This window comes from Bacillus rossius, chromosome 15 (genome assembly GCF_032445375.1).
Source record: "Bacillus rossius redtenbacheri isolate Brsri chromosome 15, Brsri_v3, whole genome shotgun sequence".
Classification (NCBI taxonomy): Eukaryota; Metazoa; Arthropoda; class Insecta; order Phasmatodea; family Bacillidae; genus Bacillus; species Bacillus rossius.
In genome coordinates this window covers 34,082,681-34,109,485 of record NC_086342.1, presented here as the reverse complement: position 1 = coordinate 34,109,485, position 26,805 = coordinate 34,082,681, and the positions used below count along the sequence as shown (strand labels likewise).

At 33.4% G+C, this 26,805-nt stretch overlaps 1 protein-coding gene across 2 annotated transcripts in view; it reads right to left on the bottom strand.

Annotated features, from left to right (window-relative positions):
- Nucleotides 1–23,492, bottom strand: part of LOC134539681 (proteasome activator complex subunit 3) — a 38,221-nt gene extending 14,729 nt beyond the window's left edge. Inside the window, exons 1-3 of one of the 2 annotated variants that reach the window (XM_063381874.1) lie at nt 23,337–23,492; nt 16,351–16,383; nt 4,118–4,177 (exon numbers count right to left, since the gene is read on the bottom strand). In XM_063381874.1, the coding sequence (XP_063237944.1) occupies nt 4,118–4,177; nt 16,351–16,383; nt 23,337–23,360 (117 nt within the window). In that variant the 5' untranslated portion in view covers nt 23,361–23,492. The remainder of the gene's footprint in view (nt 1–4,117; nt 4,178–16,350; nt 16,384–23,336) is intronic. The other variant, XM_063381876.1, reaches the window with a different exon arrangement.
- Between the last annotated feature and the right edge of the window lie 3,313 nt (nt 23,493–26,805).

The window sequence follows — 26,805 nt, the reverse complement described above, 5'->3', positions numbered from 1 at the left end:
GTTAAAATAAAAATCTAAACCATACTAAAAAATATAAAATAACCATGCAACTTGAAAACTGACCAATATATCCGCTAAGGGCAGATGAATAGTTCTGGTTATGTCTATAGTTTTTAAATTTATTTTTAGAAGAGTGAAAATGGCTAAAACTCACGATTTCAAAATAATTTTGAGGCATGAAACAACCAGTACACATTCTTGAAACCATTCAAGGACCTTGCATTCCAATTCCATTGCTCCACCATACGGCTAAGCTCAAATCTTATGATTGCCATTTGCACGCTGAGAAGACTGCGTACCAGTCCAGAGGCTGCACCGCGCTAGAAGCACCAGCAAGCGCCGCGCTTATCACCCCGCTTCACTACCACAGATACACCCCTGAGGCGGGCCCCTTAAACCTTCTTACCCTAGCTGTCGATCAAGATAAGAAGAATATATAAATTAATAACAAATGGTAATAAACTGTAAGATTGCATTACACCTTAGACATATTTTTTTGTCGTCCTTTTCTCCCCCTTTCTTTTGTTATTTATAATAACTAATTTATATTTGTCAACAGGAAAAAGTTCATTCATATTTCTGTAGAAGCTAGCATAGAGGAAAAAAATTTTTCAGTATCAGCCAATCAAATAAAATTGTCATATTGTAATTAAAAATGTGTGTTCACCTAAATGCAGGCCATTCTGATTTGAACTGCATTATGATTGCCAGTTTTGGTTCAGTTTGTATCCTGCTTTGGTATACAGAAGTAAATCATACTGTTGGCAAGGAATAATTACAGCCATACATACAAGTCAACTCATATGTAACAGACAAATACCCCCCCCCCCCCCCAAATTGAAATAAAAATGCAAATTTCTCTATTTATATTAAGCATTGACGAAACCTCACGTACAAAAAAAATGTTCTGTTTACTCTGTTTTTACCAATTTTTTAATGACAAAATTTACAAAATAAGTCTGAAAAAATGTTTGTACTCACTAACACACAAACTCCCAGTGATTTAATATGTATGTACATTTTTAAATTGAAAACAAATATAAAGAAAACTATCACTTCACACGTCAACAATAATGTTAGTAATATTCAGGGCAGTAAACAGATCTGACCAAATGATTCAACACAACAGGGTTATTGTAATTTGCATTACAATTTTTTTTTCTCGTATGAAAGAGGAAGATGCAAATATAAAACATACAAGAAATGGTTAACAAATTAATACAATTTAGAGATCAATAAATAGGTGTGTGCATGTTAAAAAGTAGCTGCAAATTTGTGAAGAGGTAGCAAAAAATTGGTCCCTACTGGCTGTGTAAAAATACCTGATAAACAAATTTTAATTTGATAAAAATTTTCTAAATTTTTTATATTACATGGTTAATTTTTATATACACAACTAAATTAAACACGAACAAAAGTAATACAAAAAAAAAGATATAAGTATTTTTGTTAAAATGATAAAATATTGTCAGAGATAATTTCCACATCGTATATGAGTACAGTCTGCAACTATATATCTTTAACGTGCCACTATAAACTAAAAAGAGGTATAAAAAAATGCAAAGTTAGAAAAAAAAACTTCTGGAAGTTAGAAAGTTTTGTGAATTCCAGCACCATTACTGTTTATTTCAAGACTACTGTTTCCTTACTTTTTCATAACGTTTATGACCTGTAGACACTATGCCCATGGATAAATACTTTTACTCTAATGAGATCTCTATGACTTCTAACAATTCATGACTACGGAATAACTTGGTGTCCTAGATTTGCTCTCCATGATAGTTATACCGCTGTTTCGGCATAAACACTGCAGTTTTGTTTATATAAGGTCATAGTTCATGTGGCTAATTGTGAAACAAGTTGATAATGATGTTCATAAAATAAATGTACCGAACTTTTTTCACTACCTCTCATCGAATTCCTGCATGTCCGTGCGCCTGAACTGGCTCTCAAGCATCACCCCTGCCACCCCCAAGTCTGACAACAGTGCCCATGCAGCATTCCCCTTTAAAATATAATTGTGCTTCTAAGTTTTTGCCAACCCCTAGTAGTGTTTTATGACCCAAACTCATCCAAGGAATGCAGAGGGCTCCTGAGGATTTGGCATTTATTTTAGTTTATAATGTTTCATGTATTTGAGTAAGGTTTTGTGCTACTTCATGTATTTAATTATTTATACATTGTTATAACCACATCAACACTCAGATTAAATTTCATGGACATGCACGACAATACACCTATAATAAATAAAAATACAAATCGCATAGGACAAAACAAACAATGGGCAGACCAAATTATATTAACAGTATTAAAAAGGTATTGAAAGGATAATATATGATCATCTGGAACAATATATGACCATCTTGTAACAATTAATTGTAATATTAGTATTTATAATGGATTATAAAATTTTTATAAATAATTATTTTTGATTATAGGTTCTGGGAACCGCAAGTTTATTAAAATTGTTTATTAGTCTGTAACTTATAAAATTTCATTATGTCTATTTAAGTAACAAATGTTCAACTGTGATATATAGGTACTCTTAAACCAATGTTATCAAGCATGTATTTACAATAAATTTTTGAGTTATAACATTTTTTTTTTTTTACAAAAAGTGAATATAAAAAGCTTACCAGTCAACAAGAGAAGGAAAATTTGGGTAAGGAAATTTTTTTGTGAGTAATCATGATTAGTTTATTTTGAATATATTCAGTTTTATTACTATCAGTTTAATTAATACTGTTTCAATTTATTGATGAATATTCAATTTTGGATCTAATTAAATACTTGTAGAGTGACAGAATAGAATGGTAGCTTAATTTAGTGGGCATAATTCTGTATTGCTCGTTTTTTCACTGAAGGCACAATTTTAAATGAGCTTAAGAGTCAATGTTTGGCCTAACGATGCTGAATGAGTGTCTTCCAGTGAAGCCATATACTCAGTCTTCAACTATTATCCGCACAGCAAACGGTGAATTCAACTTTGTTCTAACCCTGACCATGAAGAGCTCTACCATAATTCATTCTTGAATCTTTTCTATCATACCCAGGGCCAACCTCTGGAAAGTAGACTGCATAACTTATTTATTTTTATTACACATGTCGGACCTTCAACTACCTAACATAACCAGAATCTGTCCGGCCACACAAATAACATGTACCTCACCATTACACTGATTAAACTGTAAAATATGCAAAAAGTGTATGCATGCACACAAACTAAAAAAAAAAAGTGAAAAACAGAAATTAACAATAGGCATATATTGAGAGGATTTAATGATTGAGGATATTAAATAATCTGTTTCAGAAGAATCTGATATGTTACTTAACTTTCGCAAAGCCTACCGAACACAAAATTTTGCTAATCACAGTGTGCTATAAGAACAATTCAGATTTAAATGTAACTATTTATCATTCATGATAGTTGCTGGAATAAAAAAAAAATTTAACAATTGTGACAAAAATATAAAAATTCCTTGATATGGAGAATTTGCAATCCATATGGATAATAAATTTTTTTTACTAATAATATATGCTCATATTCAACTGTCCTTAACCATACTCAACAACACACCAAGGTGATACGTTCACACATTTTATTATTGTTTGATCAAGGAAGACCATAGTAAGTTATATTTAGGATAAGCAAACATACTCTCAAAGCATACTAAGCCATTAAGAGCCCATAAATATACAAATATTTAAAGTCAATCTGTTTACAATATGCATAGTTCAAAATACAGCGAAAAATTTTGCTAAGGAGGGGTTTACACTACCTGGTTTAATGAGTACATAAAATGAAAATATTACAACTGCAATTATTTACTCAAATTTATACTAATTGTAATTCTTATAAATTCAATAAAACAATATGAATTCATTGGCACACAAATTTCTTAATTTCTTTAAGTGAGACTCTAAGACTTAAGCCGTTACAATTAACATGAATGTTCAAAATTCCTAGCACTTTAATTGTTAAATTACAATAACTGTAGTAGCTTTTAAACAATATGAAGTAAAAAACTAATTAAAAACCACTCAACTCAGTAAAATTCCCACCCAACTACATGTGACGCCCCGAGACACTGCACAATAAATTCCACTGAAAACTTACTTTGGTCAAACCTGTAGGCCTTGTGTTCGAATACGTGATTTTCGCAAACTCATCTTTCAACTGCAACGAATGAAACAACATATAATATTTATATGCAACAGGACTGGAAAAACATTTTAACAGTTCAATTATAAAAGAAAAAGATTATCAAATAAATGAAATTAATATACAATTAAAAGGCGTGCCAACCTTACACAAATATTTAAAAATCCAAATTCTGAAAAGAGTTCTTAAATAATACTAAAAGTACAAATTAGGTACTCCACAAACAAAGTATACTGTAAATTGTAAATGTAAACTATTTAAAACAGAAGTTCTTAACATTTTTCACCTTGATTAAAATGTGAATCAAAACACCCAGAATTCATACACAAGTGTTTATAAAAATACACACAAAAGTCTGATCATTTCAATTTCATAAATTACTATGCTTCGAAATTAAAATAAAATCACCACCTACAAAAATTTTAAAATAACATAGTTTATATGGGTATCAAATTAACAAACCAAGCTTGATTAAAATCGTGAAAGTTATAAAGTTTTTGAAGTTCCTATTGTTGTAATTATGAATGCACAGAATAAAATTATAAAAGTTGCTTTTATTTTCTCAAAAAAGTATAAGTTAGAAAAAGAGGAACATGTGTTGTATGTGCAACTCTGACAACAGAGAATCAGAAGGGGCTCAGAGGTCGAGACATGCGGATATTCCCACGACATACGCCTACAAATGATGGGCAAAAATGGCAGAAAGGCAATGTTTATAAACTGTAAAAGAAGCAAAATGTAAAATAACCACATTTTAGAATACCCATTTATAAATTACACACAACACAAAAATGCAATGAAAGAATTCCCAAATTTGAAATTCTTGCATTTCTGCTTGTATTTCAAATTGATACATTTAATTAAAGTGATCCAAATTATAAAAAAAAATATGGTGATGTTATGTGCAGAAGGCGACAATTTATTTTTTAGCAGGCATAAATTTTTCACTTGGTAAACTATCGCACATTGTAAGTAACCCATACTTTCAAATTAAATTGACAATTCCACATGTTTTCATGATAAACAAGAACTATTGGAAAAAAGCCCAAGGAAAAATCTTTTTCTACAGTTTTACAGTTTCAAGTAGTAGTGTTTTATACTTTTATAAATTATCATTATTACTTGCGTTAGTTGTATTTTGCATCGTTGCTCTCTTTACAAAGTTTATAACCTGATTCCCTTCTGCACTAGGAACAGAGTGTAATGCATACTGCTAACATGAATAAGAAGCTCCAAATTTATCAACATATTCTAAGATTTTTTTAGGCTCATTTGTCAATGTTGAAAATATACCATCAATGTTGATCTAACAATAAAGCTCACTTACCAATGGGCAAGATGCAGCAGATAAAGGCAACACAGATATTTTAATGAAAAGATATAAATTATTAAAAAGTAACCCTAAGTTTAACCAACTTGTGAGATATGTAGTCTATGATTCTGACGAATATTAATGTATCTCTAAGTTATGTTTAGCAAGCCAACACTATTCCATATGCATAAAACAAACAAGCTTCCCACAGGGCTATGTCTAATGAGCATGAAGCATTTAGCAACTAACACCACATGTGGTCGGAGAACAAAGCCTGGTCTGGTGCCAGTTGGGATTATAGCTCCCTCGCACAGTGCACCAATACCCACTACCCTTGTACAAATATTCTGGTGCTCTTGCTTAAAGAGCTTATCAAGGATTATTCAAGGGTTCAAAAGTACAGTTTCAAAAACCAAACTGATAATACTGATATGAGTAAATATTACATTTTTCCTAAAATCAATTACATAAGGTTTAAAAAAACAAACATTGATCAACATAATGTTCACAGTAAAAAACCAATATCTAAATAAAATAAAAAATTATAGACCAAATAAATTACAGACGGACCTCAGAATGTTTGTGAATACTGAAAATTCTTCAGTAGCTACTGTGTACACATATTCAACAGAATGAGTGAGAAAATTGAGCCTTAACGTAGGTGTCCACATTGATGTCATGAGAACATGATAAGATAAGAATGGAGCAGTGAAGAAACAAATGGAGAAAACAGGAGGCACCAGCTGTCAGCAACGTTTGTCATGTTTCCCACTTGCGAAAAAACCTGGGAAACGACCCCAGAACCCCCCCCCCCCCCCCATGGGAGGCAAGTGATTTGACCTATTGTTACCAGCCACAGCAGCAGACCTACACGCCATTCCTATCTGCGTACAAACCAAAGGGATGAGAAACTGTCATTTGGCTTCTTTTATAGAGAATGTTTATCTGAAAGGTGTTTAGTTATTCCTGAGGTGTCATGACCTGTTGGACTCTGGGTGAACATACGAGACAGGCTGTCGTGAGTTACATAAGCTCGACTGATGAATGTACTGACGGTCAGTGTCGATAAGCGATCCAGTCAGCGAGTTCATTAGTAGTGAGTTAGGCATTGTTGGTTGTTGAGAAATTGTTTGGGCAAGTACTGTCTTGTTTGCGAGATAGTGTGTTGGCTCGGCCAGTGAGGCTTGGCAATAGTTGTGGTGGTACTTGCAGCACTTGTAATTTTGAATCGTTTATGATATTTAAATGACATTTATATTAATCCTGAGTATTAAGTATGTCATTAATAATTTGGAGTATTGTTCAAACATACATTCTAATAAGTTAACTGATTGAGAAATAATGAAGTAGGGGTATGTTGAATTAATTTATTAAATTATTAAAGTCTCCATCCCAAGAAACTTACTGTGCGTTTTACCAACTTTAGTAACAATGTGTACATCAAGAAACACATGCATCATAATCAAGTCATGTTCAGCTTATTTAGACATTTTTTAAAACCAAATTGTTGTTTGTTTAACAACATAGTTCCATCTTTGAAGTCCCAGAATATTTAAGGACTATCAGTGTGCATAACGCTATGGGAGAAATCAGTCACATCTTTCTTTTTGTTATAATTTTTTTTGCTGGCAGTATTAGTCACAGTACTACATGCTAGTTAAAATTATTTTTCCTCCTGAAACGAGTTTTAGCAGGAAGACTTATTTAAAAACTGCTCAACATTTCTTAACTCGTCAATGGTCGCGCTATGAGCATTTTGCTCACCCTCAGAAATAATGTTTTACTGTTATTGTTTTTATTGCTGTGGGGAGGTGTCCTTTTTTCTAGCTGAGTTTTGAACCTTCCTTTTTAAGTCACTAGGTAGCTGACAGAATGTAACTAATACTTGGTCTTGAGAAAAGATATCGTTTACAGGCATGCACGCCGCATGAGCAGTTTGCTCACAGTGCGACCAGCCGCGTTGCTACAGTAGTGACGACAGTTCGGTTTGCAAAGTGCTGTGTTTAGTCGTGGAATATATTCTCGTGAGACTAAATCTAATGATTCGTGGTATTACTTATTGAAATGAATCGGGAGAAGAACATTGTGGCTTTGTCTCTTCAACAAATCGCTGAATGTTCCAGAACAGGTAAGTTATGTTATAATTATCAATATTTTGATTGAAAATAAAAAAAAAATATTACATAAAACATCAATTATAGTAAAAATTATCATTTTGTTACAAAATTGTTGATTTTCGTATCAAAATAAGAAATTACTTTTGAATACGTATGCTGAAAAGCTGCATTTGCATAGAAGTTAGACCAGATTTTATAATTTTGGAAAACTCCTAGGAATTACAGAGGAAGATATGTAATTATAGTCTTTCCATAGTTTTATGAATCTATTTTATTTTTTACTAGAATTTTCAGTAATGTGATTTATATTCTGTGCTTTGTATTTACAGAAGTTCCACCATGGTTGCCGTAGAGTTTACCACCTGAAAACCAAGCAGCCGCCAATGATCAAAATTTTGACCAAAATGTTGAAAAATCCTAATAGAGTTAGGTGTTATAAAATGTAAATTTCCATGAAAGCGGTTAATTTTGAAATAGAAATTCTCTATTGCATAATGCGTGTTCTATTAGTCATAGTCTCAAATGTATAACATAAATTAGTGTGCCCTCAAAAGACTCAGTAGATTTAATTTTTTTTGCTAGAAAATCATGAAGTGGTAAAAAATGTGTGATTTTCTGTTTTGCTTCCAAAACTACTGCATTTATTGTTGATGCTTTCATAGGCCGGACGAAGGAATTTCAGTATACAGCCAAATAGTTTATCCTGATAATGATTTATGTAAAAAAAAATTTAATTATGTGATAATAATATTAAATATTATTTAAACAAGCAAAGTTGTTTCATTTGCAATAAGTAAAATATTTGGCCTTTTAAAAGTGGTTAAGCACGACTCTAAACGTAAAATTAAGTCTGTGAGCAAAATGCTCATGCGCGACCACTGGTGTAACATTTTACAATGCGACCAATGACGGGTTAAAAGTGATTCATAATGAGTGGCATAAAAAAACTTTTTTAGGCCTGTAATTTTCTCATTTAATTTCTAACGAGTATTTATTTAAGAAGGAAAATGGCTAAAATTGGTTTTTTCATAATCATTTTAAGGTATGAGAATTCATTTACAGACCATTTACCTTTCATGTGGATTTGCACACATTTACCTGCATGATTTAGGATGTTCTGGATATAAAGCATTGCTGATTACACTTAATGATATAAGAAACATTAGTAAGAGACCAGAAAGATAAATATGTAAACACACAAAAAACAAGCCAAAATCAAGGATGTCAAAAAATTAAAAACATTGCACGGAAAATTCAGTGGAAGGAATAAGTCAAAAAACAATACAGCACAGACAAACACCATAGGCTTCCCAAGACAACAGTTATGTGACAAAAACAAGTATTCTGGTCACTTAACTGTTGTCTCTGTGCTGTCGTTGATGTGATGACCAGAATATCTGCTTTGTACACCAATGAATTCGCCTGTGAGTCTCTTTGTTGTGGTGTCCGTTTCATCTGTTTAATATCATAGTTGGGTTATTTTGTCATTATGTTGACCAAGGTATTTTTTGTAATTATTTACTGTTCTTGTTACTACTGTCTCGTTATTGTTAGCCCAGTGTGTCCGTCTGTGCTGAAATTATTTTTTGACAATTTCATTCTAAAGAAATTTCTGTGCTATATTTTTTTTAAAATTTTTTTGACATTGCCTGATTTTGCCTTGTTTTCTGTGTGTTTGTATATTTATCTTTCTTGTATGTTATCAATATTCCGTATTACAAGAACCATTCAAAGAACTTATTATTTTAAATATCAAAGTTGTCAAATTATAGGGTAACCTGTCAAAGTTTCATTCTGAACACTCAATCACAGATGCTCTATCTGAGCCTGAAAAATTAGATGCACTCGTAACTGGGTGTAGGCAAAAGATTTGAGAGTTGTCAACCAAATGTACAAACCAAACTACCAAAGCTGAAATGATTGTATAATGTTGATCATGCTTCCCTAGTACAATATTTATTTCATTTGATAGTTTACAAATTTTTCTCACAAGTAAAATTATTTTACAGATACGGTTGGGAATTGTTCTCGCAGCCATACCTTTAGGTAGTTACAAAGGAAATTCAGCTTCACTGCCTTTCACTTTAAAATTTACAGCTCAAGGGACAGAGATAGTAACCAAGGTTTCAAATGTATTTATGCCATTAATCATTTGTTTAATAATTCATTATTTAATTTTAAAAATTTACCCGTTTTAATAAAAAGATTACACCTTAAGAGGTTTTCAAAACCATAACTATGGACAAGATTATATGGTGCACTGTGATAAAACCAAAATAACACTGCAAAGCATGTAAACACAACACATAACACAGTAATTCAAATTAATGCTACCCCATTTAGCACCAAAATGTTAACTAAAAACATGAAATCAATCACCAATTTGACAAAACTCGAATCACAAAATTTTTATCTTTTAACATGGTAAATTTGTTTAGTGTAATTATTTGGCATGAGTTTTGTACCAAATGGTTTGGAAAAAATTAATATCATGTCAATCTTGCTCTTATTAATCACATACTTTACATTAATCACATTGGCACAGTTTTCAAATACTGAAAAATTTGCAGAATTGTTTCTCTGAGTAATTATTTGTAAACATGCTTGTTACAAATAATTTTATTGTATAAGCACATCATGTGTCAGTCAACATTACTATTTTGGTGAAATAAGTTTAGTAGAATCTTAATTATACGTAACCCAATTAACCAGGCATAACGCATAAGTTAACAGTTAACTAGGTTCTCAATTAAAAATTTAACATTTGGTGGGGGGAAGGGGGAAAGGGGAATCAAACCTGTGAAGTGTAATTCATTAGGGAAGGGAAAAGAAAGGAGTAAAAATAAAAAGTATGTATTAAATGTAGAAACGAATGGACAAAGAAAGAACTAGAATTGCCCTTACTAATTTTAGCTGTATTGTATAACCTAAAATAAGTACATTTGAATTTAATTATTTGTTATTTTCGCTTATCCGTGCTGACCTGCCCTTCCATTACCCCATTAATCAAGGTTCTACTGTACCAAGAAATATTTTAGTTTTATTTTTGTTAAATAATAAACCATTACAAAAAAAACATAAAATAATAAAAAAACACTAAAATCTACAGTTTTAAAAATGACATTTACCTAAAAATAAAACCATAAAATCTTGTACGTAATCACAACATGGTAAAATCTTGTACGTAATCACAACATGGTGTCTATTAATACTATTATCACAGTTATATTCATTCCCACAAATGAATCAAATACTAAATGCTAATAACTTCACAGGCTATAAACTATTTGGAGCAGTAAGTCACTACTGACTTCAGGCAACCCATGGAATCATATATGTACTATGCTTTAATGAAGCCAAATTTTTGGGGCAGTTCCATTAGTGGATACCGGATTCCTATCGGTTGAGAATCACGGCAGGAGAAAATACATCATAGAAGTTGGCAAATGATTATAATTTGAAGGGTGGAATGAAGGAAAATATAATACGTAGTACAGGCAACAGCAAAAGACAAAATAGCAACATGAGAAAAAAAAAAAATGAAAAAAAAAAAAAAAATTGACAGTTTAAGTTTTGGAGCTACGGTAGTGGTCTGTTATACGAGGAGTAAATTAATAAATACAATTGAATATCATTATAATTTGAATAAATAAGAACACAATAAGCATTACGTAGGTAATAAGAAATTTATTGGATGTGTGGGGTAATGAGTGTAGTAGTCACGAGAGAAGAGGAAAATTGTGTTTATTTATGTTGAAATAATATAATAGTAGTGTAGAGAAAGAATGTGTGGTTGTGATTGTAACAGCGACCAGGGAATTGACGGTTCGTGTTTCACGATAACGATAAATTAAAAGGAGGAATGGTAAATTTGTGTAAATTTATAATCTACAAGAGAAATAGTGACAAAAAGATTATTGCCATAATGCTGAGAAAGATAAGTGGTTTTTTCATTACTTTTAAATGTTTGATATGGTAACTTTATGTGAATTTTGTTTGATGTGTTAGGTGAGATATGTGTTGTGTGTGTTAAATTTGCTTTGGTTAGGTGAATCATACAAATCATTAGGTAATGTAAAAAGGCTCGTTTTCCTGTAGGTAAGTGGTGTTATCTTTGAAGTGAAAACCACAAACGAAAGGTTTAGTGAGTGTAGGTCGGCTAGTAAAATTTTTTCGCGTGTATTATTTTAGCGGAGGATGTCGTAAGAGAGACTAAAATTCTACAAGGTCTAGTATGTTTTGCGAAAGTGGTATTTCATTTGTATAAAGTAAAAATTTTCATGAATAAAAATTTGTTATACATATTATGAAATAGTCTATTTTGTGATAACGGGAGTTTAATAATCACCATGATAATTTTTTTTAGATAATATTTTAATCAGTATCGTGAAGTAGAAAACCGTCTCACCCGGTCTATTCTATTTTACGATACCAGTATTATTTATTTTTTTAAAGTGAGATGTTTCAAAATAATATTTTCTCAGTATTGTGAAGTAGAATACAGTCCCACTCGGTCTATTATATTTTGTGATATCACGGTATCCCAAATAGACTAGAGCGGGGGATTATAGTCTAGTTTACATACCAAAAAAAACATAATAGTGAAAAAATTAAATATGTGAAAAATAGTGTGTTTATTGTTCCCCGTCCAAAATCCACATATTCCTGCACTTGTCCCAAAAGAAAGTAAGAGTACTAATGATGTATGCGACACCATTTGGGGACATCATTAATAATAATTAGAATAGTCCCAATTTTTTTAAGTCACACAATAAAAAATTATTTTTATTTAATAACTGCTAACAATATGGCCACTTTCAGTTCCTAATCCTTCCCTTTCAAGGTTTTCTCTGATGTTTTTACAGGACCTCAAGAATTGTAGCAACTGACAACCTTGCTGCAACATGGGTTTTATTCTATCGTGCAATCAAAAACTAAGGACATTTTAGGACCCCTTTACATCATTGCCTTCACCACTATTATGAGATAGAAAACCATTTGTAATACCACAACATCCTTCAAGAAAATAGCTAACACAAAAGAAAATGCTTGGTTAGTCCAATTCTTACAGATACATCTCTATTGTCCATAATTATCTTTGGAACACATATCTAACTCAAGCATAGTATCATTCTGAAATTTAAAGCCCTAAAATTTAATTTGATGACACTAACATTACGTAACACGTTCAGTTTAAAGGAAAGATAAAAAATTCAAAATTTTTTTTTTCCAAAAAGGTTTTGTTTTTGTTTAATTTTTAAAATCTAATTGAATGGCCCAAAATTCGCCAACTACCAAGTTGGAAACAACAGACCATTAAAATTTCCACATTTATTCATTGGTACATGCATACTATCAGTCTTTAATAAGGAGTCATAAAGGATTCTTGGTGACACTGAAGGACTTTTAAGGGCCCTTATTCAATTATAGACAAATTAAGGACTTTTTGAGGACATTCGGGGGTACAAAGAGGTTAATGGAAACCCATGTGTTCTGCTCACATTTTTTTCTGTGCATAAGATGTTCACACAAATCTGTTATAAATATTCATCACTTTCCATGAACAAAATTCACTGAGAACGTGACCTATTTTGCAATTTCCTTAAACAAATAAAGAATTACTGTCTTAACCATCCCCATAGCTGGCCTAGTTGATAAAGAAATTTCCACACCACATTTTATAGTGTGTATGACTATGCACTTAAAACCACCAGGGAAAAAAATTCTTTTCACCTTGGGTGATGATATACAGTCACATTTCCCCCTCAAATAAATATCACTGAGGAATTTCCATGAATTTCCCCCTTACTTTTCTCTGACTTTCCAGAATGTGGACATTCTGTGTGCAGCTACTACCATTCAAAATCAGCATTTCACCCAAGGGCAAAACAATACCGTTGGTAATCTGAGTTGGAAAATATACACTGGCTGGTTGCACGTTATCACAGAATAAACAGTAACAGAAGCGACAAAGTGGGTTTACCCGCGTACTCGCTCATCATTTGTTTACTTTTCGGTCGCCATCTTTTCGGGGCGCGTTTAGCCAATGCTGGGATAGCAGTTTAGTCGGATTTGAATTAAGTACTGTATTAGTTAGTGATTGCGAGTGAATTCTGGCATTGTAAATGATTTAATTATGTAGGCTTCACATTTGCGTACATTGATTAACATTATGCAAGGTTTTTTTTGTTTAGTATTGACGTCTAATATCTTTGTACAAACGTGTACACACAGAAGATCTGACAAGATGGACAAAATAAACTAAACAAAATGACAATGATATGTTGTCCTCCCATTAAGAGCTAAAATTTACAGACAAGAAAGTTTCTTCAGTTAGTGTCAATAAGAAAATGGTTAAGTAAACTTAAATGTTAAATTAATTTGTGTTATGAGATTCTACTTATTTAACAAGCCAAAAAAAGTAGGTAGCTATTTAGGCCTACATTAGAAATACCTAGATATGATGTGCATTTACAAAGTTTATTATAAGTATGTAAATACATATTTTATACGTGTTAACTACATAATGTAGGGGCCAATTAAAAGCAACGACTTAAAGAAATTCACTCTCAACAATATTACATTAGGCCTACAGGAAAATAAATCACACGTATGTTAAGTGTGGCATTTGTAATATAAATGGCATATTAAATTATAGACAAAAATCACTCTACATTTTGATTACTGTAGTCTTAGGTGCATTGTGGCAAAAAATAAATAAAGGCATCGAGACACGTTGCATGGCAGTAAGCACAGAGTTACACAAATATCACGCATTCTTTCCAGCAAACGAGATGAACAAGACGCCTACTGGCTTTCAATCATTATTTAATAACATGTCGACGAGTTACACCAAAAATTATGCATTCTTTCTGAAATAAATTGGTTCAGCATTTACTGCACAATTCCCTGAATCACGGAACACAAGGCTAGAATGCGCACGAACTAGCTTATTTATTACAATACAATGTTGATTGGATTCACGCATGAATACTCTAAATACTATGAATTCAAACATATTTGTGAAATTACGACGAATTATTGTATTTACTACCACACAAACTGTTCATTAAATCATACGCCCATTACTTTCAATGGGAAAACATTGTTTATTTACATTCGTGTACGCCCCGAGAGCATCAGATTGCTGGTACGCACTAACCAAGGATAAAACCACATTTTGTCGCTTCTGTTACCAATTGTTTATTCTGTGACGTTATTCAAACTTAGCCTAACAAAATAATCACCATAGAGTAAGGATGATGCACAATAATTTTGTTCACAGCTGCCTCTGCTACAGAGAGAAAGCAAAGGGAAGTGAAATAAAGGCTTTGGGTTGAGTGATTACTCAAGTCTATCCTCTTATTTAAGTAAAAAAATTTAAAAAAATCTCCAATTATACTTTTAAGAAACTGTAAATCCTTTTTTCCTTTCTAAATAATGAGTTGAAATTGATGAAAAAAAAAAAGATCACAATATTTTTTCCTGCACCATGGTTTAATATCCCTAGTCAATTTCTCATAATTATGCCAAACTATTACAGTACGTACAGCAATATCAACACATGATTAAAAATGACTGTCTACAAATACCAGGAAAATAATCCCAGGGCTTTTTTTAGGAACTTATAATAAAATTTCCATAATAGTTGTTTTTTTAATCAGTGTAATTTTTACATACATATAATACATTAATTAAAAAGAACACAAAACATTTTATATTTCACAGGAACATACCAATTTTTAAGTTATATAGTTGAAGTGGGCCATCTCAAGCCATGGATAAGAAGAAAGCAAGTATAATGCAATAGTGTATTTTATTTACATATAGAATACGAACAATCATTTGATACGACTCATGCGCTACCTATTGTACGTAAATGGTACTATTTCAGAAACTTTCGCTAATTATAACTGTACAAAGTTTAAACTCAATTGGATGAACACTGCACGACAGCATAAAAGATGAGTACAGAATCATTAATTTTTACATATAAGATAATGCATTTTAATAGACCTTAGTGATTTTAATTGAGCACATAACGATTCACCAACACCAAACAAACAAAAGTTATTAGGCTTGCTGACATTTTTCCTCTTTTTATTTGAGTGCATTATCTGCATGAGTAAAAACTCATTCTTCAACTATACCATCCCAATTCATGAACCATTCTGACAACACTACAAACACCACTCTAACAAATTTTTAAAACTCAGTTAATCAGTATTTTTAACTTCTTCACGCACAAATTTATGGTAATTGTTCCATATCATGTATTCCAGTATATTCTCCATGTACTGATCCCGTGGTACATGATGCTTTAGAATGCCGAAAGATCCCGGACAAACAAAAACTCAAATATCACAATACAAACAAATCATGTCAGGTCTTGTGTAAAATTTTTCTTTTGTTTTCAACTTACCATCATATTCATTGTTACATCACAAGTTTTTGTTACATATCTCCAGGATATATCCAGGCAATAAATTAAAATAGCAAGCATCATGTAAAATAGGTTCAGTGTGTACATGATCATGCCATTAGGATCAAGGGATAAACTAGGATACGTGATACACAACTTTTACCCAACCATACTATTGGGGGAAAAAAAAAAACCTTACGAAAACCAATAAAAAGCCAACATTTTACAGTAATGTATTACACAAAATTAAACAACAGTGTCACCATAACAGTCCCCCCCCCCCCCTTTTTATGTATTTTACTTAACAAGATAACAGTTGGCACTGCATAAAACTCACCTTCTGTTTCACAGAATCTTTGTATTCTTGAACCTGTAAAAAAAAAAAAAATTTAACTTAAAACAAATTCAAGGTGTGTACGAGTGGTACCTATGACATATGCAATGTAAGTGCATAAAATCAAGCATAGGCTACTCAGGAAACCCAATTAATGTGAAGAAGTGAGTAGTTATACTTTCAGTTGCTAAACTCATACGAGAACATCCATATTCAGGATCTTTAGACATTTAATAAGTGACTCACACAGAACACAACCATTCTCACAAGAAAGCAACCTGGCGACACTTCAGAGAAAATACATTAAATAAGAGCAGAATTTCGAACGAGTGTTCACGAGAGTGCAAAAACTGGTTTAAAAAAATAATAAACGTAGGCTATTTCAAACTAGCTTTTAATTAGAAACTCTAAATCTTATTACAGTAAAACCTTCTTAACCCTTATCCGGAGACGTGGGGTCTCCGTGACCCCAGCAAAACTTTAACTTGCTGCCATCTATGTGCAGTTCAAGGCACTTGCTTGTGGTACCATCTACCTTTCGCTTGGATATCACATAGTCTCCTCCTGCAGTGTCAGATTTGTTTACGCTGTCTGGCGCTAGATATCAGGTCGCAAAGATAACTTGGGGTCGTAGTGGCACCACGTCACCAGTTATGTTTCTATCTCAGAAGTGATAAAAAGGCTTCTAAACGAACATGTGTACGTGTGGGCGATCCAGATTATGACGAAACTATTTCTAAGTGGTTGAAAGATATTTTTAGAGACTTAAGTGATCAAAGTGTGTGTGGAAAAGCAATGTGTGATGATTGCAGAGCAAACAAATACTCTACTACAGAGTGACTTTTCGTACAAATTTCATTTTTTCAAACAATGTTCGGCTAATATATTTTATGTAAAAATTAAATTTTCAAAATATATAAGTATGCATGTGCTTTCTAGTTAGCTAGATTATATATTTTGTTGTGGTTTAAGCATTGGTTATGCAAGGAAAATATTTGGAGGGGAAAAAAGTAATTTCTTTTTTTGGGAAAATTTATCTGTTGTAGATTTTATGAAAAAGTCTTATTATTCATAGAAGTTTTCTAGATTTTGTTTTGTCACTATATCTATATTGAATAGCAAATACAACTTTTAGGCTACCATCTGCTTATTTTTTTTTAAAAAGCAATTATTACAAATAGGCATTTTTAGATTTATTTGAGCAAGCACCAATGGAAAAAAATTGTATTTTATAATTGGTAAATAATTATTTACTAATTTATTTTTTAATTTAATTAATAAGTATAAAAAATTCATTGAATAATTTTACATGAAACAAAAATAATTTTTAATCAGTTAACTTCTACAAAACATTTTGGGGTCTGAAGGGGCACCACGTCACCAGATATGTCAAATATTTTCACGTCTCCGGCTAAGGGTTAAGAAAATTGGCTGCAGAAATAAGTTTAAATATTCTATGAATACAATTTTAACCCTTTTAAAAATTTTTTCTTATTAATAAGTAAGAATTTCTAAGTACCTTAAGAAACTTCATAACAGGAATTTACTATAGTTGGGTATTCTTAGAGCTTGTGATCAGTAAAAATAAATCTCATGACAGCCAGTGTTACTATTAATACACAATTCAAGTTTTCCCTCCAATCATAATTTAATGATAAATCAAACAACAAGACCATGAAAAAGTCTTCACCACTCTAAATCCTAGAGGAGGCTTGCAGGGGTCGAATTACTTGTCTCTCGCCAAGGCGACCCGGGTTTGATTACGAGTGTAGTCAAACCCAGCAGGCTTTTTCCACAAGTGGGGAATGAGCAAGGTTGGAAATTTTTTTTGTTTAAACCAGGCACTTTTAGGTTCAAACTACTTTTTTTATTGCGTTAGTTATTAAGGTTCTCAGCATGTTCAAATGAAAGCCATAGAACATTTAGCTACAATAATATTTTCAGGTTTTCAGAAGTTTTTGCAGCGTAAAGCCCCACTTGTCTGGTATTACATTAATGTGTAATTGCATACAAGTGAGGCTTCATGCTGAAATAAATTCTAAAAATCTGAATCTATACTTACTGATAAATTTGCAGTGAAATGGCGTGGCAATATTTCAAGTAATTAAGTAATTAACTAGCAGTACCTAGTTAATAGATTTAATGAGAGGTTACACTAGATTAAGTACATTAAACAACAGCGTAAAATCATGAGAAAAATCAAAGTGCGTAACAGGGTCTACCCTCCATAAATATCTAGGGATAGTGATGCAAGGAAACCTGGAGTTGGGGGGGGGGGGGGGGGGCAGGTGGTGATGCTATAGCAAGCAACACGTCGGCCCTTACACCTGCTTACTGGAAAAAAAAAAAAAAAAAAAAAAAATCGTGGGCCTGGATGCTCAGTTCGGACTAACATAATTCATAAATTTTTATTTACCTTCCACTGTTTCACCAAATCCAAATATAAAATCTACACGTACTTAAATATTGAGAACCACAGGATCCAGTCGCTATGCTAAAGAACAATCACAGCTGCCACTTCATTAAATGATGTAACCTATAGAGAGTAATTTCTCAGAAACCAGTAGGAATTTAAAAAAATACTGTTTTCAGGGTAGAGGAAAGTCGTTGGTGTTCATGTTCATAAACCCATTTCCGGAACTTTATTATTTTATTCACGGAAAAGCCCCAACATTATAATTTTACTAAACTGAGAGTTGGAGGGAGAGTTTTATAAAAGGTTTTTAAAGCTACCCACACAGGGTCCTACGCTAGCTATGTTCACGATGTTCACTACGTGACTAAAATATGGCCAGCTGTATCTCAGGTGTCACTAGCCACACAAAGCTGTGTTCAGTACGTTGGCGACGTCGCCAGGTGTTTGGTTTTTGGCTTATTTTATCAAACGTTGCGTACTTCCCTCATGTGCAGATAAACAAAAACATCTGTTTTCGCGAGTAATTGTGTTGTACTACTGCATTTGCTTTTTGTAAAGTTTATTTCTATCAGTATTGTGCTTTAAATAGTCAAATAAAAAAGTTAATTTACATTACGAAAATATCCATGTTTATTGAATAAATTGATGGAAGAATATAGAAGGCAGGATATGCAGGACATGCCTGGGATTTGATACCAAGGAAATGCTATCAAACCGAGTTGAATTTATCCTGAAATAATCCATGCATTTGGTTTCGTCCTCACTAGCAACTGCTTCATCAATTAAATTATTCAAATTATTTTGTTTTTATATTACATTCATGAACCTATTTCTTTTTGGTTTCACATACTGTGAGAGCCAGCAGAATATTATCATCGTCGGAATCATCACTCGGATCCCACGGCACGTGTCTCTCCGACATTGCGAACTAGACTATCCTGTCTGGCACAGCAAACATCACAAAACATAGTGAACATTGCGTAGCTTTGTGTGTGGCCTCGGCTTACGGAGAGGGTAATTATCAGACGTCGCAGCTTTTTGGATCGGAAATAAAAAAATCAGAAAACACAGAAAACAAACTACACAGTGCCTAAATTTACCCTGAATGGTTGGGTTCTTAATGGCTGCTAGTTTGTGAAAAATAATAGTTTATAGCTTACATTACTATACCAGCTTCAGACGTCACGGCTTCGGGGAACAAAAATGCTTTCCAAGTACTAGAGACGTCCCTAAATGTACCATTGAAAACAGGGTTTCTTAAATCCTAATGGTTCATCAAAAAAGCTTACATTAAAATACCTGTGTTTTCAAACTGCTTTTTCCATTCATTGTTTACCTGCAATCATGTATCTATTTGTTTAGCACAACTGTAGCCAACTACGGAGAATTAAAAATATGTTAATTCTTCTATTTCATTATTAAAGTTTATTTTTGATCCTGATGGCATGATCCTGTTGGCTTGATACTGTGGTACATGATGCTTTGTTTTAATTCAGTATGTCAGAAGACCCTGTACAGAATTTATATACATAAAAAAAAAATATTGTCATACAATAATGAATTTTGATCGTATGTTGAATACCTATAAAGAATTCTTTTTCAACCTACAATCATAATTCTTTCTTATTTTGCAATTTGTTTTAAGTGCAGGATCTTCTGACATAGTTACTGAACTAAAACTGCAAGCATTATGTACCACAGGATCTTTAGATATACTGAAATAAAACAGCAAGTATAATGTATCACAGGATCAAGCTATCAGGATCAAACCTTCAGGATCCAGGGATAAACGTGGATACATGAAACACCAGCCATAATGAACAGATTATATATAACGGCTGTAATCAAAGAATTTCCTGGAAAGACTGCAAAATTCAATGTGTCAGCTACTTCAATGCACAGCACACATTCCTCACAGAAAATGAACAACGTTAACAATTCAATTCAAATTTTAGGCTTCCATTAGACTCGTTTTGTTACAAAGTCACTCAAAATAGTACGTACTTTAAATGCATTGTAACAAAACAAACATTTTGTGATACAAATACATACTTACTCTTATAAAACAACAAACATGAAATACAAGCATTAAAAATTCATTATAACTGCAATACAGTCATTATTTAAACAAATTTCATTATTACACCACCACTTTCATTACTTAACTTAAGTTTTCCAAAAAATTTTTTTAAAAAAAAACCCCACACTGAAAAAATAAACAATGACTGTGATTGCGGGTAAATATGTATTGTACGGATTAGCGCCAAAAAAAATCGTACAAATATGAAATAACTTTCATTATATGCTTTTTTTCGTCCTCTTTTCAAAACCGCCTGCGGAGATTAAAAATTCCAATTACTTTTGGAGATATCGCCGTTCTTATTTTGCAATACAAGCCCTATGTAATCATTCAACAGACGCCATTTTATATTTTGCCGTGTGTGCGTGAATGCCTAAATAACAGAAATTTTCCATTAGGTAAGGTTAGTTACATGATAAATACTTCAAAATAAACGGAAATTAAAAATAATATCAATTAATTTTACTTGTATAGTTTTAAGTATTTATAATGTAACTGACCTGACCTAACAAAACGGGACAAAGGTAGATTAGGTCAGGTCAGTCTCAGCTACAGTATAAATACTTTGAAACTGAACGGACATTAAAAATAATAAAAATTAATTTTAATGGTTGTTTAGTTTTAAAGTATTTATAATGTAGCTGACCTAACCTAACAAACCGGGAAAAAGGATGAACAGTAGGAACTCACGTAATTTTCTTTTTACGTGATGTAGTCGTTCAACTACATCGCGAAAAAAAAAAACATAATAATACTTGTAAACAAGCAACAATGGTGAACGCGGGAAGCCTACGATTCACTCATCCTTCTGGACATACCCGAATACTCACGTTGGCAAGCCTTTTTTCAACAGACGAGAGGCAAACAAACGCCTGATCGTGCATCTTCGGTTTTTTTTTTTTTTGTTTATTGTAAATAAATATGCAACTCATGAAAACTAATGGTCAATTAGGTTATGTTAGCTACATTATAAATACTTCAAAACATTGTGGATGGTTGATTTGGTTAGGATAGCTACATTAAAAATACTGTGAAATCATGTAAACGGTTTCCTAGCGCTGGATAGCTACATATTAAAATGTTATTTGCTAAGCAACCATAAAATGATTTTACAGTATTTTTATTGTAGCTATAAGACTTACCTAATATAACCAACCATCTACAATGTTTTAAAGTATTTTTAATTACTTCTTGCTAATTTTAAGAAAAGAAGGCTTGCCAACGTGAGTATTCGGGTATGTCCAGAAGGATGAGTGAATTGTAGGCTTCCCGCTGAATGCCACATCAGTGCACAACATGAAAATTAAAAAATTCCATATCTCCTAAAGTATTTGTAATTTCTGATCTCCGCCAGGTTTAATGAAAAGAGGAAGTTAAAGAGCACAGAATAAAGGTATTTTCGGATTTTTAAAATTTTTTTAAAAAAAATCGCCAAAAAATTAATATTAAAAAATTCGATATCTCCAAAAGTAATTGGAATTTTTTATCTCCGCAGGCGGTTCTGAAAAGAGGACGTAAGATAGCATATAATGAAAGTTATTTCATATATGTACGATTTTTTTTGGCGCTAATCCGTACAATACATATTTACCGAAACCTTCCTTGCAGGGTTAATTCAGGAACATTTATAGTATGTACATGGAAAACATATATTCCTATTTATCACAGGTAAATAATGAATTGCGGCAGCAGCATAAAAGCACAGTAAATTGTAATGCAAATTATAAAATTTTAATTTTCTTTACAAACTAGTAAGAATTATGAAACCATCCCTTGGAAGTAAATTTAGGGACTGTGTAGTGTGTGAAAACCATGTTTTCCGATTCTTTTTTCTTTCCGTTCTAAACAGCCGCGACGTCCGATAATTAGCTAAGTGTGTGTGATAGCAAGGCGTATGACTAAATTCAGAATGGCTAGGTTAAGTTAACTATATTAAAAATATTATTAAATCGTTTGGCCGATTACAATGTTACTAACGCAACCCAACCAAATGTTTATACGATTTCACAGTATCACGTTATCACGATTTTACGCTACATGTAATATATCTAATAACATAACCTACAAAATAGTTAAAACTGTAAATTACTTGAAATACCGCTACGCCCTTTCACAATATAGCTACCAGAAACTATAGAAGGTAACACTTTTAGAGATTTTATTTTAAATTTTATTACGCCCGAAGCCCCAATTAAACGAAGACATGTCCAACCTTAGTTGACTGCAATACTGTGCAGAAATAAAAAAAAACAAAACAAAGTTTTCAACACACATCTCTCCTACTGCAGTTTGTGTCCTTACGTTGGGCCACTGAATATATTAATTTCTCAAATTAAAAGGGAATGAAAAGTCAGACTTGAAACTACATAATTCAGCTCAAGTTAAAATTATGACATTAAAATCTCACAAAGAAAACAAGACAAAAACAACAAACTCTGCATTACAATACAACAGAAGCAATTCGAGATACGCTGTTTTCACTTCGCCACAAACCTTTGAAGTAACTCCATCAGCCATATTACACTAAAAATTATATTTTCGATCCTAACAATTTTTATAATGGAAAAACAAACTTTTGCCATAAAACGTGTTTCACAGAAAGGAAATACTATCAGTAGACTAGACGCTGCGGTAAAGCGGAAGTACAGTGAATGCGACATATTCGTACCTGATTCACAATTATTCCAGAAAATATTATGAGTACCAATAAGTAAACTAAGAGTAAACTATATTTTATAGCATCTGTGTTTGAATAATCAACATAATAATTTCACAATTACATGCATTTATTTAAATAGCTTTTGTGTAAAACAAGATAGGACATTTATCTATCTAAGGGCCTGTATTACCACCTCCGGTTAAAGCTCTGAATAAAATTTATTTCTTGAATAGTGTCCACGAATGTATTACGACCATTAAATAGTGATATTCGGGCGCCTATTCGCTGAATGAACTATTCAGTGGTCGGACGAGCCAATAAGCCCTTATTCAGCGAATAAGCACTTCCAAGGCATCGGGCCGATCAGCTGTGCTACTGATATCAAATACTGCTGGAAGGAGACAGATGATTGTTGATAGTGATTCTGATGATGAGTTTTTGTAGATTTTGCTTGCTAGAACAAGAATGGCGAAAACAATTAGATACCGTCCAGATAACTATGAAGAGTGGAGCGACGATGCATTTGTTATGCGCTTCAGAATCTCCAGACATTCAGCACTTCGGTTGCTTGAATGAAATTAATGGCAATATTGCGTTTAATACCAATAGGTAAACTATGCATTAGTTTATTTACCTTTAATTTTCTTTGTCATAAAATTTACAGATCAAACCTAACCAAAATTTTCCTTATTGTTTAGTGTGTTCTATTTTTTTTGGGGGGGGGGGGGTGTGTGTGTTTATTTTTTGGCCTTTTGTTAAGATCGTGTCGCAATTCAAGAGTGTATGCACTCTCACTGGCCACACTCTCCCTCTCAGGATTGTATACTCTCAGTTGGGACTGGAGAAAGTACCCTCTGTGACGTCAAGAGTGGGCGAGAGAGTACTCTGGGCGATTTGTGACACGGCCTTATACTTCATTCGAAAATAATCCTTTAGGGTTAAAATATTGCCCTAATCCGAACTGCAAATCTGTGATGCAAAACAAATTTAGGACAAGGATTGTTTGTCTATTTTAAACTGTAATGTAAATGTAAAAAAAGGTTACTTAAAAATACGTTAAGCAATGTTTTACGTAGCCTGGCAGGTTAAGAAAAAATACGTGATTTGGAACAAAAAAATAAAATATATTCATTTTTGCATGTGTTGTATTTAAAGTACTACCCTATTTTCTTTTATAGGAACTGTGCTCTGACAGCAAGGAATCAGCTTTTACTAGCTTTGCGATATTATGCAACGGGGAGCACACTTACAACTGTTGGTGATTTTGCTACTTTTAATTCAGCCATTTCTAGCCTCACAAAGCGCAAATATGTATTGAATAATATAGTGAAGATGATAGCAGAAAAGTAAAGAAAACAAAAGATCGTCGGAATATCAAAACTGGCAACACTACAACATTATTTTTCACTATCTTAGCAGGGTTTTTAATACCAATGCTTAAAAAAATACACTAGAGGTGTCGAAATCATCAGATAAATTGCGAATAGCTATTCGGTCACTATTCGGGGATTGTAATACACGAGGACGAAGATATTCAACGAATAGCTTATTTAGTGTATAGCTATTCACAGCTTTTATCCAGAGTTGGTAATACAGGCCCTAAACAAATTATTATATTAGCTCAATAAAACCAAAACCTTCTGTAAACACAAACCTTCATTTTGTTTAAGTTTTAGACTTCCACTACCCTGGGCAGTATTCATAAAATAGTTCTTAGCTCTGTCATTAACACAATGCGATGTGAGAGTGTACATGCCAACGACATAATGGTATCAGAGTTTCCATTGAAAATTAATTCGTGCTAAAGTTGACGTCGTCCGACCGAAGGCGACCCTAAAGCCCGACCTGCAGCCGCCAGTATTCGGCCCCGCTAACGGAACACGCCCCTAGCCACGGCCCACTCGAGTCAGGCGAGCCACCAGCAGACAAGGTAGAACCCGGCCCCATAATAAACAGACCAACATTACAATCGACCACTTTGATAAAACACACACAGAATATAAACAACATTACGTGTAAGTTAAACGTTCGCTTAATGAAAGTGCGACGTAGGAGTGCCCGGGCACTCACGTGTGAAAATGTGTCGATACGTGTGTGAGTGTTCCCCTGGCGGCCTTCTGCCTAGATTAGTTAAGTATTTCATGTGACATAATTATTAATCCTTGTGTTCGTTATTACCCCCCACCAGAGCAGTCCGGCAAGAGACGAACAGTCTCTGGTGTGACGTATAGTTTAAAAAACATAATTCGTAAACATACTAACTCTAAATTGTAGAAGGGATGAGTAATATTAATTTAGCCTTAATAATTAATGTAGGAATTTAGCGCCCTTAGAAATTTCTTGTTAACATGTTAAATTGGAAAATAACGTAATGAGGTCAACCCTGGCGCGAGGGACACCGAGCCTCGGCCGGACGCCATGACACAACGGCAGTACAGCGCGACTCGCGGACCGGGGCGGACACACGTCCCACAGAGAGACATCATCCATTGTCTTCATTGAACTCACTTCTGGTAATTATGGTCACTTCCTCGAAACCTCTTTTTTTAATCTTTCCGTGCGTACCCGGTCCAAATTTTCTGTCCAGGACTTAATCCGGCCGCGTAAATTTTAAAACCCCCTGCACCACACTTGGTCCGCGAGGTAGTTTTCAGTATACGGCACGGGCCGCCTCCCGAATCACAGAACTTGAATTAAAGCCAGTCGCCCCGGCGCTGACAACACCCCGTAAGGGAACTTGGACGAATTTAGCTGCGGTCCGCGCTCCACTACAGTGGACGCGAACACCGCCTCGAGACATAGATATACGGGATTGGCTGCCTCCAATTGTCCTCACCCCCCTTTTGTGTAACCATGCTCAGAACCGCATAGTGCCACGCTAGTACGGAACATTTTAGTAATTTTGTGCTACGCCTTGAACCTGGAACATTCTTGAGTAGACTTGTGCAATGTGCCACCATGTAACATTTTTGTAAATTTGTGCCACGCCTTCATTACGTAACTTTTCAGAATAACTTTGTGTAGTTGTGTAACTTATGTATTGTGTGACGTCACCCTCTGTACGACGTGGTGTGTAATCCACGGTATTACATGAAGCCCACAGTCACATGAATAAACGACGCACGTCATTTGCCGCATTACTTCAGCGCCTAATCAATTAACCATACAACTCCCAACCACCACCAAGTAGGGAATCCCTCATATCCAACGCAACACCGCCGACGGTCCTAGTGGGCCACACAGGGGCAACCGAACCCACGACCCACCTCTCGACTAGTAACAGAGCTAGTCTGGCGCCCACCT